Source organism: Nyctereutes procyonoides, unplaced genomic scaffold, assembly GCF_905146905.1.
Source record: "Nyctereutes procyonoides isolate TBG_1078 unplaced genomic scaffold, NYPRO_anot_genome, whole genome shotgun sequence".
Classification (NCBI taxonomy): Eukaryota; Metazoa; Chordata; class Mammalia; order Carnivora; family Canidae; genus Nyctereutes; species Nyctereutes procyonoides.
In genome coordinates, this window is record NW_026575021.1 from 11,983,983 (window position 1) to 12,011,032 (window position 27,050).

The window sequence follows — 27,050 nt, forward strand, 5'->3', positions numbered from 1 at the left end:
TAACATTGGTAAATAACTATACTTCTTTACAATGTTAGTAATTGGTTTACATTTTTGCAGTGTTTTACAGACTACAATTGTGTTCACTTACGTAACTTCATGGGACGGGGTGACTGGGTGACGGGCACTGAGGGGGGCACTTGACAGGATGAGCACTGGGTGTTGTACTATATGTTGGTAAATCGAACTCCAATAAAAAATACACAAAAAATAACTTCATGGGGGATGGCACAGTAAAATGAAGTAAATAAAGCCTTACCCTAGTGGAGGTAGAAAATGGTACTTATATTGAGTAGGTTTTTCATGTGAGACGTCAGTACTATGATAATACATTGTGCATTTTGGAAAGCATAGATTTTGTTTATTCATAACAGCCTTTTCTTTCTGGCCTTGAAAATACTTATCAGATTGTCTTAAAAATAATTATCCGTGGATATATGCATCAGTAATACCAAGAGTGATAGTAGAATTGCAGTATAAATTTTGGAAGGAACTGTATGTCTCATTCAATCCAATACCTTAATTTTTAAAATTTCAAATCAATTTATCCATCTTGCGTAGGACCATTAAGGGAGATATGTGCTCTGATTTTTGCTTTAATGATCCTTGTAATAAATACTTAGAATTTACCACTGAGGAAAAAAATGTTTTGTTTTGTTTTAATAAAATTAAATACTTCATTTTGTTGGAAATAAGGTTACACAAATCTGTATTTCTTTGTGATAGCTGTGGGAAAGCATTGAGCTAGATTTAACTTTTAAATAGTAATAAGTGACTATTTTAAAAAGTGATTATTGTCTCCAATTTATTAAACAAATTATTGAGAGAAAACTACGGTTTAAACATAACGTAGGCCCTTTTTATTTGGCTGTAGTTTGTGTCTTTCTATCTGACAGTATATTCACATTTGCTTGTCTTAAGTGTATAGTTCTATTTTCATGCAAGCCGCCTCAGTCATTTTGGAAAGTAGCTCTTCAGTCAAGTAATGCTTATTGAGCACATACTATGTGCTAAAAGGTATATTAGTAAAATGCTAATATGAGTCTCTAAGGAGAAGCTTACATTTCAAATGAGGATAGGCAGAAAAAAGGAGAATGGGAAAGCTGTTGCTAATAAAATAGGTTGAAACAACTTCATGCCATGATCTAGTCTTATACCTCCCCTTACCCCACAGTGCCAAAGACATCGCTAAGAATAATGAAGACTGCTAACTTGAACAAACTGGAACATAGTGATTTAATCTTTTAGCCTTGATGACAGACCAAAACCTGGGGGAAAGCTGATGGTACAAGGGGCAGAGTTGTATTGCTAGGTTAGCCAGAGTGCACATAGACCAAATAGATTATAAATGTATAGTGCATATATCCAAACACACACATACTATACATATAGTGCACACATATATAGTAGGCAGAGTAAATGTAGATAAATACACACATACATGTAAGTAAAGTGTATAGAGAACCTACATAAAAGGGACACATTTTGTACAGTATCATTCTTATAGAATAGTAATTTTGAATCTTCTTTTACCATTTTGCCCCTCTGTGTACCTAAGTAAATGCTCAATTCATCTTCATTGAATTAATAAATAGAGAAGAAATTGTGTTCAAAGCATTCTAGGAAAATAGGATGATCACTATAGATAAGTCTAGATAAAAGCTGAATGCTAATCACATTAGGGCATAACATAGCCTTTGATTGTGTGACAGCGCTTTATAAATAGTGTAAGTTTGCATACAAATTATACAGGTACAAAAAGCATCAGGCAGCTTCTTTTAGTGATAGTTAATTCAGGGTCTTGCACATAATACATGCTCATTAGATTTGGTTGTATTGATTTAAAAAAATAAATTACAAGCCAATCTAAGCATGTCTAATAACAATGAAAAGTTTAAAAATAGGTTATGTGAGCTACTTAGTAATTAAAATGAGCTGACTTTGATTAGTATTAAGTGTTAGCCAGTTTTGAAATACCAACTTTCAAAGCCTTACAAACAGCGAAGTAGCACAACTCTGGCACTAATTGGGTCTTCCAGGGAGCCTAATAAAACTGATTTTAATTTATTTGGTGGTGCCTCTTAACCATTTTCTCTTCAGAAAGAGGCAGGAATGGAGGGTAGCTCCTGGCTTCTTGTGTCCCTTTCAGTGGTGATTAAGTATGAGCCTCCAGCAGGTCAGCCCACTCACCTGTCCCTTTGCTCTATGTCTCAGATTTCTCTGAGGAAGCTGGTAATAAGCCTCTTGGAGAAATGCTTTTCTGTTGGGTTTCTTCCTGCCTCACTGACCTCTTTTATTTGGTTTGTTTTTCCTGGCTCTTTCGTCTTTCTCTGGCCTCTAAATGTTGTGGTAACTCAGGGGTTGTGGTACTTTTCTCTTGGTGCATAACAAATTACTACAAAATTAGTGGTTTAAAACAACATGTATTTATTATCTCAGTTTCTTTGGGTGAGAAGTCTGAGCACAGCTTGACTCCGTCTTCTGCAAGTCTGTAGGTGGCAGCTGGTACTTGAGGTTACCATTTGAATGTTTGACTAGAGAAGGATTTCTTTCCGCGTTAACTCACTCATAGCGTTGGCAGGATTTATTTCCTTGAGGCTGTAAGAGTGAGGGCTTCATTTTCGTGTAGGCTGGAGATGCCAGGTAGAGGCTCCCCTAGTTTTTGGAGGCCACCCTAAATTCTCTGCCAGGTAGGTTTCCCAGTACTGCTCTTTGTTTCACAAAAGTAAGCTAGCTGGGGGAAAACTCCAACGAGATTGGGCGCTATAATCTTATGTAAGGTAACAATGTAATCACAGTATAATTCATATACATCCTGTCACATGTTACATTGAGTTAGAAACAACTTAACAGGTCCTGTTCATATTCTAGAAAATGAAAATCATATGAGGGCATGACCGCCAGGTGGCCTCGTTGGTGGAGCCACCTGAGTCGGTCAACTTTAAGGCTCCTCTGTCTCTGTCCTCTTTCTCCTCTATATCATGGCTTTAGATGTAGTCAGTGAGTGGACAACCCTCAAGTTTGTAGTTAAGGGTTTGATCTCCTTCTCTAAACTTGGCACTGACTTGGTTAACTGCTTTATATTGCTCCTCTTGGGTTTGTCTAATAGACCAATCAAAAGTCACATATCCAAAGTCAAAATAATTATTTCCTCCATAACCTGCTTTTCCCATTCCCACTAAATGGCAACTGCATCCTTTCCGTTGCTCAGATAAAACAAAACAAAACAAAACAAAACAAAACAAAACAAAAAAAACAAACCAAAAAACCCCAAACTTTATGTCATCTTTGACTTTCTGTTTTCTTGTACCTGCCATCCAGTTTATGAAAACTGTTACACAAATTTGCCATGTTTTTTTTTGGTTAGTATCTGTATCTTCAGGTGGCAAGATTTTATCTAAATTATAGGTCACTTGATGGCTTCCTGGCAACATTCCAGTCCTAGTGGGGAGCAGACTCTATCTCTCTTTTCTAGTAGCAGGCTCAGGGCTTACTTCTAACAAAGTGGGCCACAGGGAACCCCAAACATCACTCCTCTCTAACTTTGCTATTGACAGAAACTTATGTGGCTTTACCATATGCCGGATTGGTTCAGGTCAGATATCCCCTCTTCTCAGACAAGGCTTCATTTGCCTTGGTGAACCTCTTGGTAATTGTTTCACTCCAAAGATCAAGAGGGAATAATGGAGGTAACAGTAGTCACCTGACTGCTAACATACTCTTCCTGCAGGCTTTTCTCCCTAGCCTGACCTTTTTTCATCCTTCCTCTTCACATTGTCAAAAATTGTATTAAAATCTACTTCTGTGTCGGCAGGACTTCCCATCATTCACATATACTTTGATCTAAAGAAATAGATGAAAGAAATACTTTTTTTAATTGTAGTTTTACTTTAAACCTTACTCTTGTTCTACAATGAAGAATTTGTTCTTGTCAGCAGGATTTGAGACCTTAGTATCGTCGTGAATTTCATTTAGGGTGCAAACAGTTGGTAGGTCCATTCTTGTTTCTCTGAACTCCCTATCCTAGGTAGCAACCTGCTGTCTATTCATACCTGGTTAATCTTCGTTAGAACTTTTCCTGTTTCAGTTTAGGCACAGGTAGATGATGACTCATAGAGGCAGCTGGTAGAAAGAAGGGGATAATCTTAACTACGTGGGTTGGGAGACTCAGTTGACAAACCTCCTCTAATACTGTTGGAAGACTGGTAGCTCTTTCACAAATTTTATGATTCTTTCCTTTTGATTTTAGGTTGTTTTTTAAAGTTTATTTAATCAGATGTCATTTGTATAAAAATATTTACTATTAACAGAGCAGTAAATGGTGACTTTTCTCTGGGTAATATAGCCCAAACTTAGCTTTTGCCTTTTTTTTTTTTTTAATTTCCTTGGAATCTCACACTGATTTTCTAATTATATTTTTAGCAACCTGAATCTTGAACTTTCCGAAGAGAGGATCTGGGCTCCAGAGTTCTTACCAGGTAATGAGAAACTATAGAAAAGGCCCATACCGCTCAGATGAGAATTTCACAGTGTGTGTCAGTTTTAGATGACCCCCTTTTTATGGTGTGTGTGGAGGGGGTAGGGGGTCAGGAGACTTGAAGGTCTGGTAGGAAATTTTGCAAAAAATAAATTGGGCAGTGAAACCATTTTCAAAGTTTTATGTACTCCTAAGCACTCTGTTGACTATTGAGAATCAGCATAACCACAGAAAGAATAAGAGACAGATGCCAGTCTAAATAGACAAATGTTTCCAAAATAAGATGTTTCCTATCAGCAGAAAATGTTTTACTTGATAGACTAACTTGATAGTCCTAACAACGCAAACATTTTGGATGTAAAAGAAAATGTGTGTGTTGCCAGCAAACATTTTCAAGAGATAAGCACTTGTTGCGAGTAGTACATGCCTAGAAAAAAATCTCATTTTGGCCAACTGAGACCACCATGTGTTTTAGAAATATGTCATCCATCATTTCAGTGTTAAGAGCGCCCCCTGGTGTGATCGTGGAATTATATATTTATGAGAAATTTCGACATTGGTTTTTAAGATCTGTTTGCTATTAGTTGGTGATGGGCCTTTTTAAATATTAGGTTGATTTGATCAGTATGATGTGTAACTATCTAGAAATACACGTTCAATTTTTTTTATTTCCCTAGTTGATTGTTATATCTGGAGTCAGCTTAAAAGTAGATTTTGGAAATACCTAATCCCTAAAATGCTTCAGTCCAAGATAATGGGAAATAATATATCACTTAGTAAGTGTGAAATTACATTCTGAAAAATTTTTATAGCATAATCAAATTCTTTGCTGGTAATAACTTTGTTAAGTGGAAAATTGCTGTGAAGTTTCTTTTTGGTAAACTCTTGGGCATTTTAATAATTAAAGATGAAAGTTCAGACATTACATTTTGTTTTTGAAATATACATCATGTGAAAAATAATTCAGGTTTTTTTAAATTCAGGTTTTAATATTCCCTTCTAAGCAGCTCCCCTATAGCTATAGAACTTGCGAATATATACATAGTAATTCATCCATGACGCATAAATAGAGCTCTCTTCTGTCCTCTGAAATCACCCCCTTCCCCACAAATTCTTATTCAAAACTGACAACAAAAGACTGTCACTTTTCATTACATTTAATTTTTAGTCTTTTGGGAATAATTAAACCATCTTTTCAAAATGAAAGTGTACATAATATTCTAAATTACATTTCTATAAATTGGATAATTGCAATTATATTTCCTCCTACTGTCTCTTCTCCAGACTAATTATCTTGGTTGTCTTAACCATTTCTCATAGGTTCTGTGTTCTAAACTTGGTCATGTACAGGGCTGTAGTACTGAATTGTTTGCAGTAGACTGCTTTTGCTTTTATTTTCTTCTGTATGTTCCTCTTTCATTTAATTCTGAAGCTGTAAGCTCAGCACAGTATTAACACTAAGTCCTGGATATTATATCTTCTAAGATGTAGAATAAAAAAAATCAGAGCAATCTACTATCATCCACAGTAGATCTGCATTTGAATCCTGGTTCTCATATTTATTAGCATTGTGACCTTGAACAATGACTTCACTGACCCTCTCAGAGCCTCAGTCTCTTCTGTAAAAGGGAAATTGGAATCACTCCCCTTGAAAGATGTTTTAATCCGTCTGCTATGTTAGTATCTATTTAAGACTTATTTATGCCAGGTTTGGGGCTGGGTGCCTCACAAGCATTTATTTTCACAATAATTCTGTAAACTAAGTGCAGTCGTTTCTGTATTTATTGTTAATGAGGCTAAGAAATTTCTCTATTTATTGTTAGAAAGGCTAAGAAACCTGATAAGTGCAAAAGCCAAGATTCTAATTGAGATCTCTGACTTAAAGTTAGCTCACAACAACTCTACTATGTATTTGCTTTAATCATACTCTTTCCGCTAATTTGTTGACCTCATAGCCCTTAAGGTCCAGTAGTCTCCAATGCACGAACCTAGAGGAAACAAATCTGAAAAAGAAGAGATGGATTCTTTAATATGGCTGCTCTTGTCTGGAAGCCAGAATTACTGTGGGCGCTATTCATTCTAATATACAGTTTTTTTTTCCCCTTCAAACCAGGCAGTGCATTAAGGGAGTCCTTGTTATTAGCATGGCTGAGCTGGTAACAGCAGTGATAAGAACTATTGAGTTAGTGAACCTTAAGGCACCTTTATGCATAAAATAAAAAAGGACAATATAATGCTAGTTTTAGAAACTGTCGCATGCTTTCAACTCATCACTTGGATTGGTTTTCTCTGAACCTGGGACCATAATCTATTCCTGGATATCTTGCTCTTCTATTGAAGCATGGATTGGCTTTGTGAAGCCTGCATCATTTTCCTTATGGTTTAAGAACTTTTATCTGGTATTTTAGATGTCATATTTTGTTTTTTAATTGCTACCAAGGCCAGTGTAATAAGTTTCTCATTTTGTTAGTAAGTTGTTTTAAAGGTTCCTAAGTGCCTCACTCTGGAAGCACGGTCTTGATCAGGCCTGTTTTTTGCTTAATAATATCTGGTTTATATTATTCTCTAGGTCCTTGAGATTTGCTCTAGGAAGTAGGCTGTTCAACCATGATCCAAGACTACATTATTAGGTTTCTCGATGGCAGAGTGACTATTTTCTTGGAGAGGTTACTTCATGTTGTGCTTGGGTCAGATATACAGACATTGCAATGAACAGGTGTGTATATTATGTCTTAACCCAAACATATACTATCTTTAGGAAAACTGGCTCAATCATCATTATTTTTTTTAGATTATTATTATTTTTTTATTCTTGAGAAAGACACATACACACAGAGGCAGAGACACACACAGGCAGAGGGAGAAGCAGGGTACCTGCGGGGACCCCAATGCAGGACTGGATCCTGGGACCCTGAGATCACACCCTGAGCCGAAGGCAGGTGCTCAACCACTGAGCCATCATTATTTTTTTAAGATTTTATTTATTTTTTTGAGAGTGAGCGCATGAGGTGGGGGGGGGAGAGATCACAAGCAGTGGGGGAAGGTAGAGGGAGAAGCAGACTCCCCACTGAGCAGGGAGCCTGATGCAGAACTTGGTCCCAAGACCCTGGGATCATGACCTAAGCTAAAGGCAGACATTGGACTGACTGAGCCACCCAGGTGCCCGGTCAGTCATCATTATTGAATCACTGAATGAGTGAAGAAAGGGAAGTTGTCTTATTTTTCTACTGTCATTTCTATTCCATCTCTATACTTGCTTTTCCTGCCTGCCTCCCCCCTCCAACACACACAGCAATTGGTAAATATGTTTTTTTAAACTTTTACTTGTTTAATGTCTATGGAGTCTCTCTCTTTCTCTCTCTCTTTTTTTCCAATTCCTCTGGTATTGTTTTGGGATTGGCCTTCATATTTTTCATTTGAACAGTCGGAGTAGTCCTTTAACTGAAATCCCTCTTTCCACTGTTTCCTGTTCCCAGTAAACTGTGGCACCAGGAAAAATTTCCTAAAGCATTAAACTAATATGAGTTTAAAATCGTTTAGTGTTGGGACTTCTGGGTGCTCAGCGGTTAAGTGCCTGCTTTTGGCTCAGGGTATGATCCTGGAATCCCAGGATCAAGTCCCATGTTGGGCTCCCTGCATGGAGCCTGCTTCTCCCTCTGCCTCTGTCTCTACCTCTCCGTCTCTCTGTGTCTCTCATGAATAAATAAATAAAATTAAAAAAAAATAGTTTAGTGTGTCATTGTCTAAAAAGACCCTTTCGTTCTTGCTTACCTCTCTTCTAATTTCTCTCACTACCATTGCCTTTTGCCATTGAATTCTATGCTTTTGTACCACTAAAAATCTTACAAATCCCAGAATATTTTTTACTTTGTTTGCCTTCCTATGCCTTTATGTATTAGTACTCTGTGCCAGTAACATCCTTCTTCACATCATTTGGTGAGCTCCACTTTCTCTTTCTGTGGCAACTCTCTCACTGGACTCCCACTCCACAAACACACACCCCATTGCAGTTAAATGCCTCCTCAGTGGCCCACAGCATGACCCTGTGCTCACTTCTGTTACTGAAAAGTTCAGTTCAAAGTGGGCAGCTTGAAGGCAATTACGTTATTTTACTCAGCGTATCATAGTGCCAGATATATAGAAAGTGCTCAGGAAAACTTTATTTGTGAAGCCTATGAAGAGGCTGAATAAAAAATAGAAAGATACTAGGATTCCCATGAAGCTTATGCCTCAGTAGGGCTTAAAGCTTACACATCAAAATGTCCGACTCTGTCGGCCATTACTGGGGCAGCCTTCAGTTGATTTCATAGGCTCTCCTTTTATTTACATTGACTCTCTTACGTTTGTATTTTTATTTACACTGACTCTCTGCTAGCACTGCTTCTCATCAGTACCACTCTGACAGAGGTTTCCTGTGATTTAATAGTTATTCTCCTTTTCTTCTTATGGAGTCCTACTATTGTTGTAGGCTAAAAAATTAAAAAGAAGAAAAAAACACAAGCCCCTAATTTTGTCATCCTTCTTGTTATTATGCAAAACAATCTCCTATAGTTCTGTCCAGTGAAATATAATCAGAAATCCGATGGAATTTCTGGGAAGGTTTTGGTTTCTTGATACAGCGGTCATTTTGTCTTCTTCTGGCCCTTTCTTTCTTCCTTATTTGCGGAAGCTACACATGGTGACAGGAACTGGAACAGCTACCTTGTAACCCTGAAAGGCCAGGAGAATTAGATTTTAGACATGACATCCTTGAACTTCCAAATTGATATCAGTAATGCACTTTACCATGGAATTCTCATTATGTGAGAAGAATTTACCATGTTGTTTCAGCCATTGTTATTTGCAACTGATTCAGTTCTCTAACATACTAGTATTACCATTAAAAGAAACATATGGAATAGAACCTCTAGGGGTGCCTGAGTGGCCCAGTTGGTAGAGAGTGTGACTCTTGATCTCTCAGTTGTGAGTTGGAGTCTCATGTTTGGCATAGATTCTACCCCCTCCCCCCCCCAAAAAAAAGTTAATATACTAGAAGTCAATAGCTGAAGTTTCTTACCTGCCCACCTATATTTACGTTTCTCAGATCAGCAGCTATCTTGGACAGTAAGATACAAGGACTGGAATGCCATTCCTATGAGATGGCTTACAGTCTTCTGGGGGCACAGAAACAATATTAATTACAATATAGGATCCAGTATAAGATAGAATATGGGGCAGCCCCGGTGGCTCAGCGGTTTAGTGCCTCCTTCAGCCTGGGGTGTGATCCTGAAGACCAGGATCGAGTCCCACATCAGGCTCCCTGCATGGAACCTGCTTCTCCCTCTGCCTGTGTCTCTGTTTCTCTCTCTCTCTCTCTCTGTCTCTCATGAATAAATAAATAAAATCTTAAAAAAAAAGATAAAATATGTAGTATGGTAAGTACCACAGTAGTGTAGGTAGAAAATTCTAAGGGTAAGCAGAAGAGACTATATGCAATATGCTCAAGCTTTTCTGAAGATAGTAAGATTTTTGAAATTATAGAAATGGATCTGTCATCCGGGATTTCAGGCACCCTGAGGAGGACTTAAATCTTTGTGCTTTTTCTGTGAGACAGTCTAGGTGGTCACTTTTGTGTGGCAGCCTTGCTGCCTCATGGTAATAATTAAAATGAGCACAGTTGAAGAGACTAGGGACGGAAGCCACACTTTGAACTGCTGACAGGCTATCTTTGGAAAATCAAATTGGTGAAAGCAGTCTGTGGAGAAGAAGAGGCAAGAGATGACACAGGAAGTTGCCAAGGATTCTATTGACATACAGACTAAAGCAGCAAGCCAAGAGCTGTAATAAGGAAGGCAGTAAACAAGAAACTGAAGCTCAGTGGCTGAAAGGCAAGAGTTAGTTAATGGAGAGAGACATCAAAACATCAGGCAGTCAACAGCCTGGAACAGACTCACAATGAGGGGGGGCGGGGGGGCTGGGGAACAAGCCTCCTCAAGAGAGCACAAAAATAGGCTGCTCTACTCCGGGACTCTGGGCAAAGTCTGTAAGGAAAGCCAGAAGCAGACCATAATAAGGGCACTATTTATAAAACCACAGAGACTCAAAGGAGTTAAAATGAGAAAACGATCTTGAAATAAAGCATAAAAAGTATAATCAGTTGATGTTTTGAAAAAGCACAAAGTGCTCCAGAACCTGCTTCAAAAAGAGGGTCCAGGGATATTGGCATTGATTTCAGGGTTTGATTTTGAGGTGATTTTTTTTTTTTTTGGTATGGATTTTGAAATGAAAGAAGATTCAGGAAAGGCAAAATCAATGTAGAATAAAATGTCTGGGATTGGGCCAGGTGTCATTCAGAATTCTCATGTCTCAGGATAAGCTACAGAAAGAAATTTGAGTACATTACCATTTCTTCTAACTGTACCACATGGGGTTTTCCAGAAATGAATAAGAGGAAAGCTGCCAGTGATCCATATTCGAATAATAAGGACTGACCGACCGTCTCCAGTCTACCACACACTTGAGAGAAGCTATAAATACCAGTGAGGCATCAAGACATGTTTGTTCCATCACATAATAGTCCATACGTTTACTCTACTTAGGATTAAAAGGACCACATTATGCTTTGATGGCTGACCACCAGGGTCTGATAGAGAATTAAATACTTTTCGGTGGCACAAGTCCAGTCTTCCTGAAAAAGCAAAGAACAACTAACATTGATAACAAGTATTTTGGCTCCTGTGACCATACTCCCCATCTGCACTCTTCATCTAATGAAGAATGCTAATTACCTACCTCGTCAAATGAAATTTGACAGCGGTTTTCTCAAATATGTATATATGCATTTTATATATCTTATATCTGAAATGTATTAAGTCACTTAAAATATTACAGATGATATAAATTATTTTCAGTGTAAGATCTAGGAGTAGTTTATTCATGATTTTTTTTTTCCTTCAAAAGTGTTGCCTCTGAGACAGCATGATTTTTGGCATGATTTCAAATGCCATAGAATAGGGATGTAACCTAAATACCTTTTAACTTTCATAATTTGATGCATATCTAGCATATGTAAATTCACTAAAATTTTTTGAAACTATTTTGGTTATAGTTGGCAGGCTGCTTGCTTGATCTGTGAAACATAGTAATATACTTCAAAGAACATACTGTTTTCTAGATTTGTGTTTTAGGTATCTAGGATTCAGTAAATATTCATGTTTACTTTTTCCATGTCTTCTTTGTTTATAGTTATTTCAGTTTTTCAACCTCAATCTTTTGGAATGAATAGTTCTGGCCTATATTGTCTTCATTTATAAATATTATTATTATTATTGTCTTTCTTATAATCCTACCTTGTTCTTTGGTGTTTCTGAATTGTGGCAACAAGCAGCATGAGACAGTATAAGATAAAGCAGAATGTTACAAAAATCCCTTCATGGATATTTAATTGTTATTACTTTTCTAAGAGCCTCATCTCATCCTAATGATGAATCCTTTTCCCAAAATTATATATTCCTGATTATAAACAAATGTATGATTTAATGGGCCATTAATATTTGATGACTATGACTTGAAGATTGCATTAGATTTCCAAAAGAGATCAGGGGACTATAATAATCAAAAATTAGTTATGAATCTGCAAAGGAGTCGGATTAAAGAGTTTTTCTTTTTAAACTTCCAGTATCCTGCTTTGATCATTTATATAGGAGGAATTTTCTTCTGCAAGTAGTTTTTTTCTCTAGAAAACCCAGGTTAATTGTTTTCATTAATTTATATCTATAATCACATGTTTGGATTAGATCTTATTTTTATGTTGCACAGGTTCCCCTGTGAGTCTGATGCACACCAGTATATGAGGACACTCTAAAAAACTTAAGAAAAGTATGCAGAGTGATACTTTTCATAATGAGATGATATTTCAGAAATATGTTTAAGTTTCTGTGTTGACTTCAAATTAAATGTGGTTGCAAAGTATGTGCTATGGACTGAATGTTTGTGTTCCCTAAAAATCAGTTGTTGCAATCCCAACTTCTGATGTGATGGTATTAAGAGGTGGAGCTTTTGGGAGATGAAGTTTAGATGAGGCCAGAAGAGTGGAGCCCTCATAATGGATTGGCATCAGGTGTATAAAAATTATAATTAGGAAAAGGAGAGGAAGAGACCAGAGCTCTGTGTCAAGACACAAGAGTTAGGACATACTGCAAGCCAGGAAGAGAGCTGTCAGCAAGAGCCAAATTTGCCAGTAGTTTGATCTTTGGACTTCCAGTTTCTAAAACTGTGAGATATAAATTTCTGTTTTTTGTGCCACCTAGTGTATGCTATTTTGTTATAGCAGCCTGAGAAGATTAATACAACATTGGAAGACAGGGACAATTTGTAAAATTTCAGATGTTTTTCTAACTAATTAAGATTGGATCCTAAACTCACAGATGCCTTCAAGTTTCAATAAAGAATAGTAACCAAATGGCCAACAGTAGGCATTACTGAAAAGGTAATCTTTTAGGAAATAGAATGTTTGGGTAATATTGTGCAGATATTTTCTATAATTAAATCGTAATATAGAAAAACTTTTTTAGACAGAATGCCTAGAGAACAGTATTCTTATTTAATTGAATCTTTTTTTTAATTGAATCTTTGATAGAAGTCAAGCTGAATATTTTTTGTGACTGTTGTTGAAAATTTTCTTCAACTAATGTTATCTTTATCTTCTCTCCCCTAATACACTGATAACCAAATCTCTCTTTGCATTTGGAAACTTCTAATCTGAAGCAGATTTCTCATTCTATACTTTAAAAAAAAATTATTCATGAGAGACACAGAGAGAGGCAGAGACACAGGCAGAGGGAGAAGCAGTCTCCCTGCAGGGAGCCTGATGCGGGAGTCCATCCTGGAGCTCCGGGATCATGGCCTGAGCCCAAGGCAGATGCTCAACCACTGAGCTACCCAGGTGTCCCTGAAAAAGACTGTTTTAAATCTTAGTTGCTAAGAGTATTTTTCAAAATCAGTCTTTTTCAGTGGATGAATTTATAATGAAAAGATTGACATTTATTTCATAGTAGCCATTGGTCTGGACAGTGATAAAAAGAGGATTTAGGAGATTGACATGGTCTAAAATAAAGTATTTAAAGTTTTATCCTGATTCTGCACACTACTTTTTGAGATTAATATAGATCTAAACATAGTTCTATCTATGGTTTATGTTCTCCATATACCACTCTGTAGTACTAAGTACCTATTCTGTGCTGAGCATTGAGTTAAAGAGTTTACACACACACAGTCTCATTGCCATAAGTTTTATGTAACTTCATTTTTGTAACAGCCCTGGCAAAATTAATACATTTGTGAAATTAACGTGTTTGGGACTATGTGTGTTAGTATTCATAGCATAAATTAAAAAATTGTTTTATTATCAAATGAAATGTATTTTCTCTCGTTAGTTAAGACTGTTATAATACTGGAGGAAATAAAATCAAAACTCAATTGAACTCTTTCAGAATTGAGATGCTTAAGTTATAAACTATTGGAAGCATTTTAGGGCATTTTAGAATCAGTAGAGAAGTGAGTTCATCAGCTAGATAAATACAAATTAATCATCATTAATGGCAGTCAGTAGTTACAAACCACTTTCCATGCACTTTTAAAAAATTTAAATTCAATGAATTAACGTATACTGTATTATTGGTTTCAGAGGTGTAGATCAGTGGGTCATCACACTTACATAATGCTCAGTCCCATTACATCATACACCCTCCTTAATGTCCATCACCCAGTTATCCCATCTTCCACCCTTTCCCCTCCAGCAGCTCTCAGTTTGTTTCCTATAATTAAGAGTGTCTTATGGTTTATCTCTCTCTCTCTCTGATTATGTCTTGTTTTATTTTTTCCTTTCTTTCCCTATGATCCTGTTTTGTTTCTTAAATTCCACAAATGAATGAGATTGTATAATAATTGTCTTTCTCTGACTGACTTATTTCACTTAGCAAAGTATCCTCTAATTCCATCCAAGTTGTTGCAAATGGCAAGATATCATTTTTTTGATGGCTGAGTAGTCCATTATATCTATATATCTATATCTATATATATTTATCTATCTATATATCACATCTTCTTTACCCATTAATCTGTCAGTGGACATCTGGGCTCTTTCCACAGTTTGGCTATTGTGGACCTATAGTGTTGCTATAAACATTGGGGTGCAGGTGCCCCTTCGGATCACTACATCTGTATCTTTGGGATAAATACACAGTAGTGTAATTGCTGGGTCATAGGGTAGCTCTATTTTCAACTTTTTGAGAAACCTTCATACTGTTTTCCAGAATGGCTGCACCAGCTTGCATTCCACCAACAATGTACAAGGGTTCCCCTTTCTGCACATCCTTGCCAACATCAGTTGTTTCCTATCTGTTAACGTTCGCCATTCTGACTGGTGTGAGGTGTTATCACCATACACTCTTTTTAAAACATTTTTTTTCATTGTGGTTATATAACATAAAATATCCCATATTTAAGTGTATAATTTGGTGGCATTAATTACATTCACAGTGTTGTATAATCATTGCCACTATTTTCTAAATCTTTTTCATTATTCCAAAGAGTTAAACATTAAACAATAACTCATTAAACAATAACTGCCCATTTTCCCTTCCACCAAGACCCTGGTAATCTTTGATCTACATTGTGTCTCTATTATTTTTTGTTTTTTGTTTTTGGTGTCGGTTTACTTCACTTAGCATACAGTTTTTGAGATTCATCCATCTTCTTATGACTGAATAATTCTCCATTTTGTGTATATGTTGTATTTTGTTTATCCATTTATTGTTGATGGACACTTTGTTTCTACCTTATTATTATTTTTAAGGTCTCTATACATCTTAAACTAAGACCTTTTCATTGAACTGAGAACATTTGAAATACTGTTAGGTACTCTTTCATTTGGAAACCCAGGCCTGTACTGAAGTCAACATGCTCAAGTGAATTTTTGTATCAATTCAGTATTGTTCTACCTAAATACAAAGTGAACTTAATTATTGTCTAATTGATATGAAAAATTGTATAGACATTTATTAATTCATTTTAATTATGCAGTTTACTTGCTTTAGTTTCAATATATGTATATTTTTCAGACTTCAAACATTTTCAAAGACTTGAAAAAGTTCTTGCCCTAGATACTAACGGACTGGTTTAGTAGCTGAATTTTCTTTAAGGAGCTATATCCCACACCGTTTCTTCAGTAAAGGTCATTTCTTTTACTTCTTCTAAATCTGTAAGAGGATTGGGCATGCTTCCTGTCCCAAAATGCAGCTATCAGACTATTTTTCCACTTCTGCTCTCCTGATATGTTTTCTTTAGTGTGAGTGAATGTGTGTGTGTGTGATGTGTTTGTGTATCTCAAAACGGTTACTAGGTTTTTTCTTATTTTGAAAGCAACCCATTTTCATCATGTTTACAAACTTCAGTTTGCTAAGTTTGCAATTATAAACAGTGTTGTAGTGAACAACTTTGTACATACAGTGTGTCTGTGGGCAAGTGTACCCGAAGGTAAAAAAAAAATGTACATTTGTAATTTTGATAGATGCTTCCAAATTTTCCCGTATTTAAGTTGCACTGTCATGCACATTGCCACCAGCAGTATGTGAGAACACCCATTTCATAACAGTGAGTTATTAAATTTTGAGTCTTTACCAATTAGGGAAAAGAAAGATGTTCTCAATATTTTTATGTCTTTTATTTCACTTATTATAATTGAGAAATTTTTCATGTTTAAGAAGCACTCATATTTCCATTTTCATAAGTTACAGTTAATATACTTGCCCCTTTTTCTTTTGAGAGATTTTTTTCCCCCAAAGGATTTTGATACTGGCATATTGCTTGTGATATACAACTAATATCACATTATTATTTTTCTCAATTAACTTGTCATTTGATATTATTCCTCAAGGATTTTGTCATTCATGATTTTTTTAATACAGTTTTTTGTTTGTTTTGGGGAGGTCTGGTTTTGGTGAGCAGAGTGACTTCTAAGTAAGATTATTTAAAAATATCTGTAGTTTCTTTTAGTAGTTTGATGCACATTCATTTTATATATTGAAATCTTTGATTTTGGGGGGAATTTATCCTGTTGAACTGATGAGGCAAAGTCACAATCAAGGTGAGGAAGAAAAGGGCAGAGAAAATAATTCAGGTAAAATTCTTGGAAAAGAAACATGGATTCAGGCCATCAAATTGGCAGCCTCATTGTCCTAACAATTTTTATATAAAAATCCTTTTTTTTAAACATGAGTTTGCAATGCCACCTTTATTATATACCAAATTTCCAAGTGTGTTGCTTCAGAGTTTTTTTATGTTATTGACATAATATATCAGGCTTAAAATTACACTGATAATATAGCAGAAAATATGTTTTAACATTTGAGAGTGTCATTCTCACATTTCTTTTGTCTTTTTTAGGAATTTCTCAGTTTTTTTGTGCTTGTTTATTTTGCCATCTGAACTCTAGAATCAGCATATTTAGTTCTCCAAAACAAAATGAAACAAAATAAAACCTGTTGGTATTTTAAAATTGGGTTCATATTACATAATGGTATGGTTTAGGAAGAACTGTCATATTTATGATATTGTTTCCATTCAAGAATATGCATGTCTTTCTATATTATCATTTTATTTTTTTATCTTTCAACAATTTTGATGCTTTGTTCATAAATTCACATTTTTTTGTGAGAATTTTGTTAATTTGATTTCTTTTTACAGATTTCTGAGGTGTTTTACTGCAGTTATTTTCTCAACTCTTTCTTTCTTTGTCTTTTCTGGGACCTCGTTTATCAGTCTTACAGTTTACTGCTACATGTTTATATTCTTACTTTGAACTGGATTTTAAGCTTCAAGCTTAAAATACGTTCATGGAATTCCAATTTGCTAACTGAACAACATTCTCCATAACCCACCATATCTTCAGCATTCTTGTGCAGACTCATTTTTTGTATGTTATCTATAAATATGTATACACTGGAATATTACGGAGCCACAAAAAGGATGACATTCTGCCGTTTGTGGCAACATGGATGGACCAAGAGGGTCTTACGCTAAGTGAAATAAGTCAGACTGAGAAAGATCGTCATACCCTCATAGACTCGTGTGTAGAATCTAAAAAAACACAAATGAATAAACAAAGAGCAGAATCAGATCTATAAATACAGACAACAAACTGATAACTGCCAGAGGAGAGAAGATGGAGGGTGGGCAAAATGGGTGAAGGGGGGTGGGAGATACAGGCTTCCATTTGTAGATTGAATATACTGTAATAGCATCATATGGTGACAGATGGTAGCTGCACTTGTGAGCAGAGCTTAACGTCTAGAGAAGTTGACTCACTATGTTGTACACCTGAAACTGATGACTACACTAAAAAAATTTATAAAAAATTATTTACATGAACTAAAGTTTTTCACCATTCACTTATTCTTTCATCCCTTCATCCCTTTTCATATGGTTTCTGCTTAGAACTATTAAGTCCACCTGATTATAGTGACATAATAGTTTCAATCATTCATTCCTATCAGTTTTTTCCCTGTGTTCATCTTTCTTGCCTGACTCTGCATGATTTGATACATTCTGTTGACCTTTCTTTTTTTACTAAAGATTTTATTTATTGTTTGTTTGTTTATTTATTTATTTATTTATTTATTTATTTATTTATTTATTTATTTATTTATTTATTTATCTGGCACAGAGAGAGAGGCAGAGACACAGGCAGAGGGAGAAGCAGGCTCCTTGCAGGGAACCCAGTGTGGGACTAGATCCTTGGACTGGAGTATCATGCCTTGAGCCAAAGGCAGACACTCAACTGCTGAGCCACCCAGGTGTCCCTTGTTTATTCTTTCTTGAAAACCTTTCACTAGGTTTAGTGACACTGAGTTTCTGAGTCTTCTTCTGAATCTTTATTTCATAAATAATGTTTAAAAAACATGATTTCTAGGAGGTAGCATTTTGATTCTGCTCTTCCTGTATTTAACTCTTCTGTATTGTCATCTTTTATTATGCTTTCTACTTTAAGGATATGTCTACAATTGCTCAGATAAACAGTAGAAGCCGAATGCTAAAGATGGTAGAAACTTTTCAGCCAAGGTTCCTATATTTCTGTGGAGTGGACTCCCTCCCCCCTCTTCACTCTTACTAGGCTTTACATGAGCAAGAAAAAAACGTTTATTGCATTAAGCACCTTAAATGCTGAGGTTTTTATGGTACAGTAGCTAGCATTACCTTGTCTAATACAGTTGCCCTTTTAAAGGTATTTTAGACACTTCAAACTCATTATGTCCGGAATAAATTTTCTTCTGTTCTGCTAAACATGATATCTGGAAAGGAAAAACTCTTGTACTTCCTGTCTACTTCTGCTCTGGCCACTAAATGAGTTAAGTTTTTTCCATAGATTAACCAGTTCTCCAGCATCGCTGTGTTGTTCTGCAATTCAGTTCAGTTTTAACACTAAAGTTAGCACAGACCCCGCAGGTTAAGGGGTTAGTCCCACAGGATTCCTTCATCCCTGTAGTTCAGAAGCCAGATGCAAGCAGCAGGTCCTCAGGATACCTACAACTTCTGTCTAACTTGGTACAAATCATAGGTTCCCAGACATTCTCCTTGTGTCTGATAATTTGCTAGAGTGGCTTACAGAACCCAGGAAAACAGTTTACTTACTACAGCTAATTTTTTTATAAAGGACATCTTAAAGAATATAAGTGAAGAGCCAGATAAAGAGATGCATAAGGTGAGCCCTGAAAGGTTTCTAAGTGCAGGAGCTCTGTTCCTGTGAAGTTGGGATGTGCTATCCTCCCAGCACGTAGATGTGTTCATCAACCTGGAAGCTCTCTGAACTTTATGCGTTTGGGATGTTTATGGAGGTTATATCATGTGGGAATTATCTATTATTTATTTAATATCCAGCCCCTATCCTCTGTAGGGAGAATGGGGGTTGGAGTTGAAAGTTCCAAGCTTCTAATCATGACTTGACCTTTCGAGTGACCCTACGCTCATGCATGAGTCTACCAAAGTCACCTCATTAGAACAAAATGTATTTCTGTCACCCAGGAAATTCTGAGGGATTTTGGAGCTCTGTGTCAGACATTCCTATCACTCAGGATGTTATAAGAGTCTTAAGAGCTCTTATTATGTTAAAGACCAAATACTAACAGGAACCAGGGACAGACCTATTTTATACCTGAGCTTCCTCCTTTTCCTTATTCCTAGTAATGAGTAAGTATACTAAGTGTACTACAAAAGGCTTAGTCATTTGAACTCATTCCTTATCTCACTCAACCAGTTGCTTCCCATATTCTAGAAAATCTTTCACACATACATTGTTTCTCTCCTCTCCATTTTCATAGCATCTTCCCTATTTCAGGCTCTCATTATCTCTTGAAAATTATTACAACTTTCTAATCAGTCTTCCTCATTTCAAGTCATGTTACATCATTTCTTCTCCCAAGCTCTTCCCCTGCAACTGATTAATGCTTTTGACTTCTTTCTGATATGCCATTACCTTTAACTCAAATTTTATGTAGTAAAATTCAAATTCTTTGTCTATGATCTGCCTTTTAACTTAATTTTGCCTGCTTTATTTCATATGTCCTCACCGTATGGTACAATATATTGTGTGAACTGAAATACTTGCAATTCCTTTACATACTCTTTATTTTCCCATCTCCCTTGTTCTCTTCATTTGGAACGTCTTGCTTCTCCATCTCAGAATATCTGAATTCTTCCTAACATCAAGGTCCAGCTCAAATGTGTTTTTTATCCACAAAGCTTCTCTGATGCCCTGATTTCATAATTTCTTCACCTTCTAAAGGATGGAGTGTCATTTATGACACACTGCTTTTCTCTTAGTTATTCCATATGTTTTATTTTCTTCACTAGAGAAACAGCTTCATGATGACATCCTTTCATAAAACTATTACTAATTGAATTTTACCTGACAATTTTGCATATTGAAATAAAGGTTTCAGCATTTTTTGCAAGAATAAAAGTGGGTGCAGCTGAGGTAGAAAATAGATCCCCAGGAGATTTGTAAATAGATTATTCTTAGATAATTAGAGATACACTTGCTCCACAATCACAAATGGTTGTTGTGAAATGAGACATTATTATTTCATAATGTTCAACTAAACTGAATCATAGTTCTTTTTTTTTTTAAGTTTTGTAGTTTTTTTTTTAACTTTTATTTATTTATGATAGTCACAGAGAGAGAGAGAGAGGCAGAGACACAGGCAGAGGGAGAAGCAGGCTCCATGCACCGGGAGCCCGACGTGGGATTCGATCCTGGGTCTCCAGGATCGCGCCCCAGGCCAAAGGCAGGCGCTAAACCGCTGCGCCACCCAGGGATCCCTGAATCATAGTTCTTGATACATTTTTTCAGTTTAAGACAAGATTAGTCTTGGCAATATGACACACACCATGGAAAATAAATATATTCTCCTTGGGGGGGGGAAAGTAATAGTAAAATGATCAGTTAAAGCTTAGCTCAGTTAAAAGAGTATGGACACAGCATTATAGTCGTATTGAGAAGCATGAACATGCATAAATACATTTTTTCCTTTATGACTAGAGAATTACACATCTCTGATGTCAATCTGTGTAAGGCCTCTCAATTTTTTATGATTACCATTTTTGATTCCTCATGTCCACTGGCATTCGTTTTCACCCATACTCATATTAGACTTTGAGTTAAACATATTTTTGAACATTGTATGGTGTTACTCTGTACATGTATGTGTTCATGTATTTTTAGTTTATGTAAATCAATTTGAATCATCTTCTGTGTCATAGTTTTTCTATTCAACACTGTCTTTTCATAAGAAAACCATACATACATATATATATATATGGTTTATTAATTCTACTCTGCATCTAATTTTATTCTTGTCACTGTTGCCTTGAGTTCTATCTCATGCATATGCCACATTTTACTCATCTTATCTCCTATGATAGACACTTAGTATTACCAGAAGAGGGTTTTGTAGATCGCTTGCACATATAATTTCACTAAGTACTTTCTGATTGCTTTGTGGAATGGTTGAATCAATTTATAGGCCTAGCAGCAAAACATGGCAGCTTAAACCCTTATACTTTCTAATGTTTGCTACTGTCCAACTTTCTGATTTTTGTCATTTTGAAAACTGGTAATTTGAAATTTGTGTTACTTTAGTAGCACGGATGACTTATTTTTCATATATGCAGCCTTTGTTCACTCTTTCTTTGGAGTTTCCTGTGTTTTCCTTATTGATTTTCAGGAGTTCCTTGTATACACTCTGTTAATATTTCATTAATTTTTACATTGCAAACCTAGTAGTTTTTACATTACATTCCTACTCTTGAATCTTTTTTTAGATTTTATTTATTCATTCATAGACACACACACACACACACACACCCAGAGGCGCAGAGACAAAGGCAGAGGGATAAGCAGGCTCCATGCAGGAAGCCCGACGCAGGACTTGATCCCGGGACTCCAGGATCACACCCCCGGCTGCAGGTGGCCCTAAACCGCTGCTTCACTAGGGCTGCCTTCTTGAATCTTTTAACTTTGCTTATGGTATTCTTCATTTAATAGAAATCCTTTGTTTTGCCAAGTCCACTAGTTTTTTGCTTATGTCTTAAATTTAATAAAGTATAATTTATTGTAAATACATCCATGTTAAGTGTACAGATTGGTGAGTTTTGACATGAATACATCTGTGTGATCATCCCCACTATCAAGATGCAGAAAATTTCCATTACCCCTAAAAGTCTCTGATGACTCTTTGTAGGCATTTTCTGCCTTTGTTCCCCAATACCAGACAACTAGTGATCTGTTTTCTGTCACCAAAGATTAGTACTGTTTCTTCTAGAATGTCATCTATATAGGATCATGCAGTGTGTATATTTTGTGTTTGGCTTCTGTTATTCAACATTTTTTGGAAAAAGAAAGAAAAGATGTATATATATGTGTGTGCATATACATATGCAGGGATTTATGTATATACACATATACAGAGATAGATGTATATCTGTTATACATAAATGTCCACTTTATGTGTCTTATTATTTAACTGACTTACTATTTGGTATCATTTATCTTCTATCCCCTAGACTTCCTTTAGCATTTCCTTTAGTGCATATCTGCTACTAATAACTCATTTCCAGAAAAGATATTTGTATTTCAGTATTATTTGACAAAGTACAATATCCATTTATTATATAAAGACCTTCAGCGAAATAGGTTTAGAGGGAACGGACCTTAACATAATAAAGGACATATGTGAAAAACCCACAGCTAATATCCTCGGGGGAAAAATGAGAGCTTTTTCTCTCTCTGGTCAGAAACAAGACAGGAATGCCCACTATCACCCCTGTTATTTAACATAGTACTGGAAATTCTAGCCTCAGCAATCGGACAACATAAAGAAGTAGAAGACATCTACATCAGCAAGGAAGAAGTAAAACTTTCACTATGTGCAGATGACATGATATCCTGTATAGAGAATCCCAAAAACTCCACCAAAAAAGTACTAGAACTGATAGAGAAATTCAGTAAAGTCCTGGGATACAAAATCAATGTACAGAAATCTATTTGAATCTCTATCAATAATGAAGCATCAGAAAGAGAAATTAAGGAATCAGTCCCATTTACAATTGCACCAAAAACCCATAAGGTACCTAGAAATAAACCCAGCCAAAGAGGTAAAAGATCTGTATACTGAAAACTGTAGAACACTTACGAAAGAAATTGAACAATAACAAAAAAATGGAAAGATATTCCATGCTCATGGATTGGAAGAACACATATTGTTAAAATGTCTATGCTACCCAAAGCAGTCTGCACATTTAATGCTCAATCCCTAACAAAATGCTAACAGCATTTTTTACAGAATTTGAACTAACAATCCTAAAAGTTGTATGGAACCACAAAAGACCCCAAATGGCCAAAAAGAAAAGCAAAGCTATGAAGGTATCACAATTCTGGATTTATATTTAAGTTATATTCCAAAGCTCTAGTGATCAAAACTATGGTACTGGCACAAAAATAGACACATAGGTCAATGGAACAGATGGAAAATCCAGAAATGAATCCACAACTGTATGGTGAGTTAACCTTCAACAAAGCAGGAAAAGGTATCCAATGGGAAAAAGACAAAGAAAAAGACAAGTCTCTTCAATAAAAATTGTTGGGGAAACTGGACAACAACATGAAAAGGAAGGAAAATGGACCACTTTCTTACACCAAACACAAAAATAAATTCAAAAGGGATAAAAGACCTAAATGTGAGACCTAAAACCATAAAAATACTAGAGGAGAACATAGGCAGTAACCTCTTTGACATCAGCTGTAGCAGCTTCTTTCTAGATATCTCTCCCGAGGCAAGGGAAACAAAAGCAAAAGTAAAATACTGGGACTTCATCAAATTAAAAGCTTCTGCACAGCAAAAGAAACAATCCCTGAAACTAAAAGGCAACCTATGGAATGGAGAAAATCTTTGCAAATGACACTTGGGATAAAAGGTTAGTATCCAGGGGATCCCTGGGTGGCTCAGTGGTTTAGCAACTGCCTTCGACCCAGGGTGTGATCCTGGAGTCTCGGGATCGAGTTCCACGTCAGGCTCCCTGCATGGAGCCTGCCTTTGTCTCTGCCTCTCTCTGTGTCTCTCCTGAATAAATAAATAATTTTTTTAAAAGGTTAGTATCCAAAATATATAAAGAACTTCTTAACACTCCAAAAATGAATAATCCAGTTAAAAGTGGGCAGTGGACAGAAGACATGACTAGTTATTTTTCCAATGAAGATATATGGGTGACCCACACACACTTGAAAAGATGTTCATCAGGGAAGTACAAATCAAAACTACAATGGTCAAGGAAATGCAGATGAAAACTATGATGAGCTATCACCTCACACCTGTCAGAATGGCTACCATTAACAACACAGGGAACAACAGATGTTGGGTGGTTTGCAGAGAAAGGAGATCCCTCTTATACTGTTGGTGAGAATGCAAACTTGTGCAGCCACTGTGGAAAAATGGTATGGAGGTTTCTCAAAACATTAAAAATAGAACAACCCTAAAATCCAGCAAGCATACTACTAGATATTTATCCAGAGAAATCAAAAATACTAATTCAAAGGGATATATGCACTCTGGGGCTTAGAGCAGCATAATCTACAATAGCCAGATTATGGAAACAGCCCCGGTGTCCATCAACCGTGAAATGATAAAGAAGTGATATCTTTCAATCGGTCTATCTAAAGTGGAGTATTGTTTAGCCATAAAAAATGAAATCTTCCCATTTACAATGACATGGTTGGAGCTTAGAGACAATTATGCTAAGCAAAATGAGTCAGAAAAAGACAAATATCACACAATTTCATTCATATATGGAATTAAAGAACCAAAATAAACAAGCATAGGGACGCCTGGATGGCTCAGCAGTTGAGCGTCTGTCTTTGGCTCAGGTCCTGATCCCAGGATCTGGGATTGAGTCCCACATTGGTTGGGCTCCTTGTGGGGAGCCTGCTTCGCCCTCTGCCTGTGTCTCTGCCTCTCTCTCTCATGAATAAATAAATAAAATCCTTAAAAAAACCCCAAAATATGCATAGATAGAGACAAACCAAGAAATGACTCAACTGTAGAGAACAAACTGATAGTTAAACACTGGGGAGATGGGTGGGGAGAAGGATAAATAGGTGATGGGGATTAAGGAGCACACTTGCCTGTGATGAGCACTAGGTGTTGTGTGGAGGTGTTGAATCACTGTATTGTACACATGAAACCAATACTACATTGTTAAGTAACTGGAATTTAAAATCTTTTAACAAAATCAGTATCATTTTTGAAAGGTAGTGTTAGTGGATATGGATGGATTCTTAGCTAAGTTTTGTGGGTTTTTTTTTTCCCTCCTGTACTTTGTACATCCATTGTTGTCTTCTGTCCTCCACTGTTTGTGATACAAAATCCATTATTGAATCATTAGTAACATCTCTGTAATGTTATTTACCCCCATCCCTGCTTTCAGGGTTTTCTCTTTATCTGTAGCTTTCAGAAGTTGACTATGAAGTATAGGAGTGTGATTTTCTTTGTTTTTGTCCCACTTGAGATTTGTTTAACTTCTTGGATCTGTAACTTAATATTGCTGTTTTCATTTCTATTTTCCCCCCTATAAACTAAATTAGGGAATATTACAGCCCTTATTACTTAAAATATTTTTTTCTTTCACTACTACTTCTGGGACTCCTGACATGTACATTAAATCATTTAATCTTATTCCACCAGTCCCTGAGCTTTTATTCATTTTTCTTCAGTATTTTTTCTCTGTTTTTCAAATTTTATTAATTTCATTTATCTGATTCATTTCATTGATTTGATTTTCAAATTTACCTGTTTTTCTTTCATCTTAAAACTGATGTTGATCCCATATAGAAATTTTGCATATCAGTTGTACTTTTCCAATCCAGATTTTTTTTCCAAGTTTTTCTTTAAATTCCAGCTAGTAAATGTAGAGTGTAATACTAGTTTCAGGTATAGAATTTAGTGATTATATACATGACCTAGTGCTCATAACAAGTGCCCTCATTAGTCCATCATTCATTTAATCCATCTCCCTCAGATCCAGAATTTCTATTTCATTCTTATAGTTTCTGTTTCTTTGGATGAGATTCCCTACCTGTTCGCTCATTGAACTTTATTTTCCTTTAGTTTTGAATAACTCTCTTTAATTCTTCGAACACCCTTATCATAGCTTCCTTGAATTATTTGCTTAGTATATCCAGAATTGGTGCCTATTTTATTAATTATTCTGTGACCAGGGGTCACAGTTTCCTGCTTTCATTTTTATTTTGTTGCTTGCTTAGTAATTTTTAGTGGAAATGTGGACATCGTTAAGTAATATGCTTTAACAACTCAGAAACTCCTTTTTTTCTTTTGTTGTTGTTGATGATGATAATTATGTTCTCCTTCTCATAAGTAACTTGTCTGGACTCAAGTTGTGAAATCTATTTCTCCTATAATGTTCAGCAGTTGGTATTTCTACTAAGATTCTTTTTCCACTTCCAGCTGCTGTTACCACCTCCTCCTCATGCTCCTTCTCCTCTTCTTCCTTCTTTCTCTTTTGTCTAACAACCTTCAGGTGTCTTATCTGATCCTGCAATTTAGCAATTAAGCAAGGCTTTTATGTGCAGAGTTTATATTCAGATTTTGGGGTACATGCAGTTTGTTAGTTTATTCATATGTTGACATGAATCTTATTTTTCTTTTTTGTTCTCTTATTATGTGCATTACATTGATTGGTTTCCAAATGTAAAAGCAGTTTCTCATTCTGAGGTAGTATCTATTTACATATGATTTATTTTCCTATTTATATATTTTTGTGTTTGATTGGCCAATATATTATTATCATTTTAATGTTGCTTTTGATTTTTTCCCTCTAATAATATCATAATTTAGTTTGGGTTTCAAGGTGATGCTGGGCTCAGAGAATGAGCTGTGATATATTCCCTCCTCTCTTTGTAAAAAAAATTTTTTTCTCAGGATTAGTAATATTTCTTTTATACATGTTTGGTAAAATTAACAGTAAAGTA

The 27,050-nt window shown here is 35.9% G+C and overlaps 1 protein-coding gene across 2 annotated transcripts in view; it reads left to right on the forward strand.

Moving 5' to 3' along the window:
- The window catches only part of GABRA4 (gamma-aminobutyric acid type A receptor subunit alpha4), a 223,288-nt gene that overhangs the window by 120,465 nt on the left and 75,773 nt on the right, over nucleotides 1-27,050 (forward strand). For both annotated transcript variants that reach the window (XM_055339184.1, XM_055339185.1), the window contains exon 9: nucleotides 4,423-4,478. In XM_055339184.1, coding sequence (XP_055195159.1) covers nucleotides 4,423-4,437 — 15 coding nt within the window. In that variant the 3' untranslated portion in view covers nucleotides 4,438-4,478. The remainder of the gene's footprint in view (nucleotides 1-4,422; nucleotides 4,479-27,050) is intronic.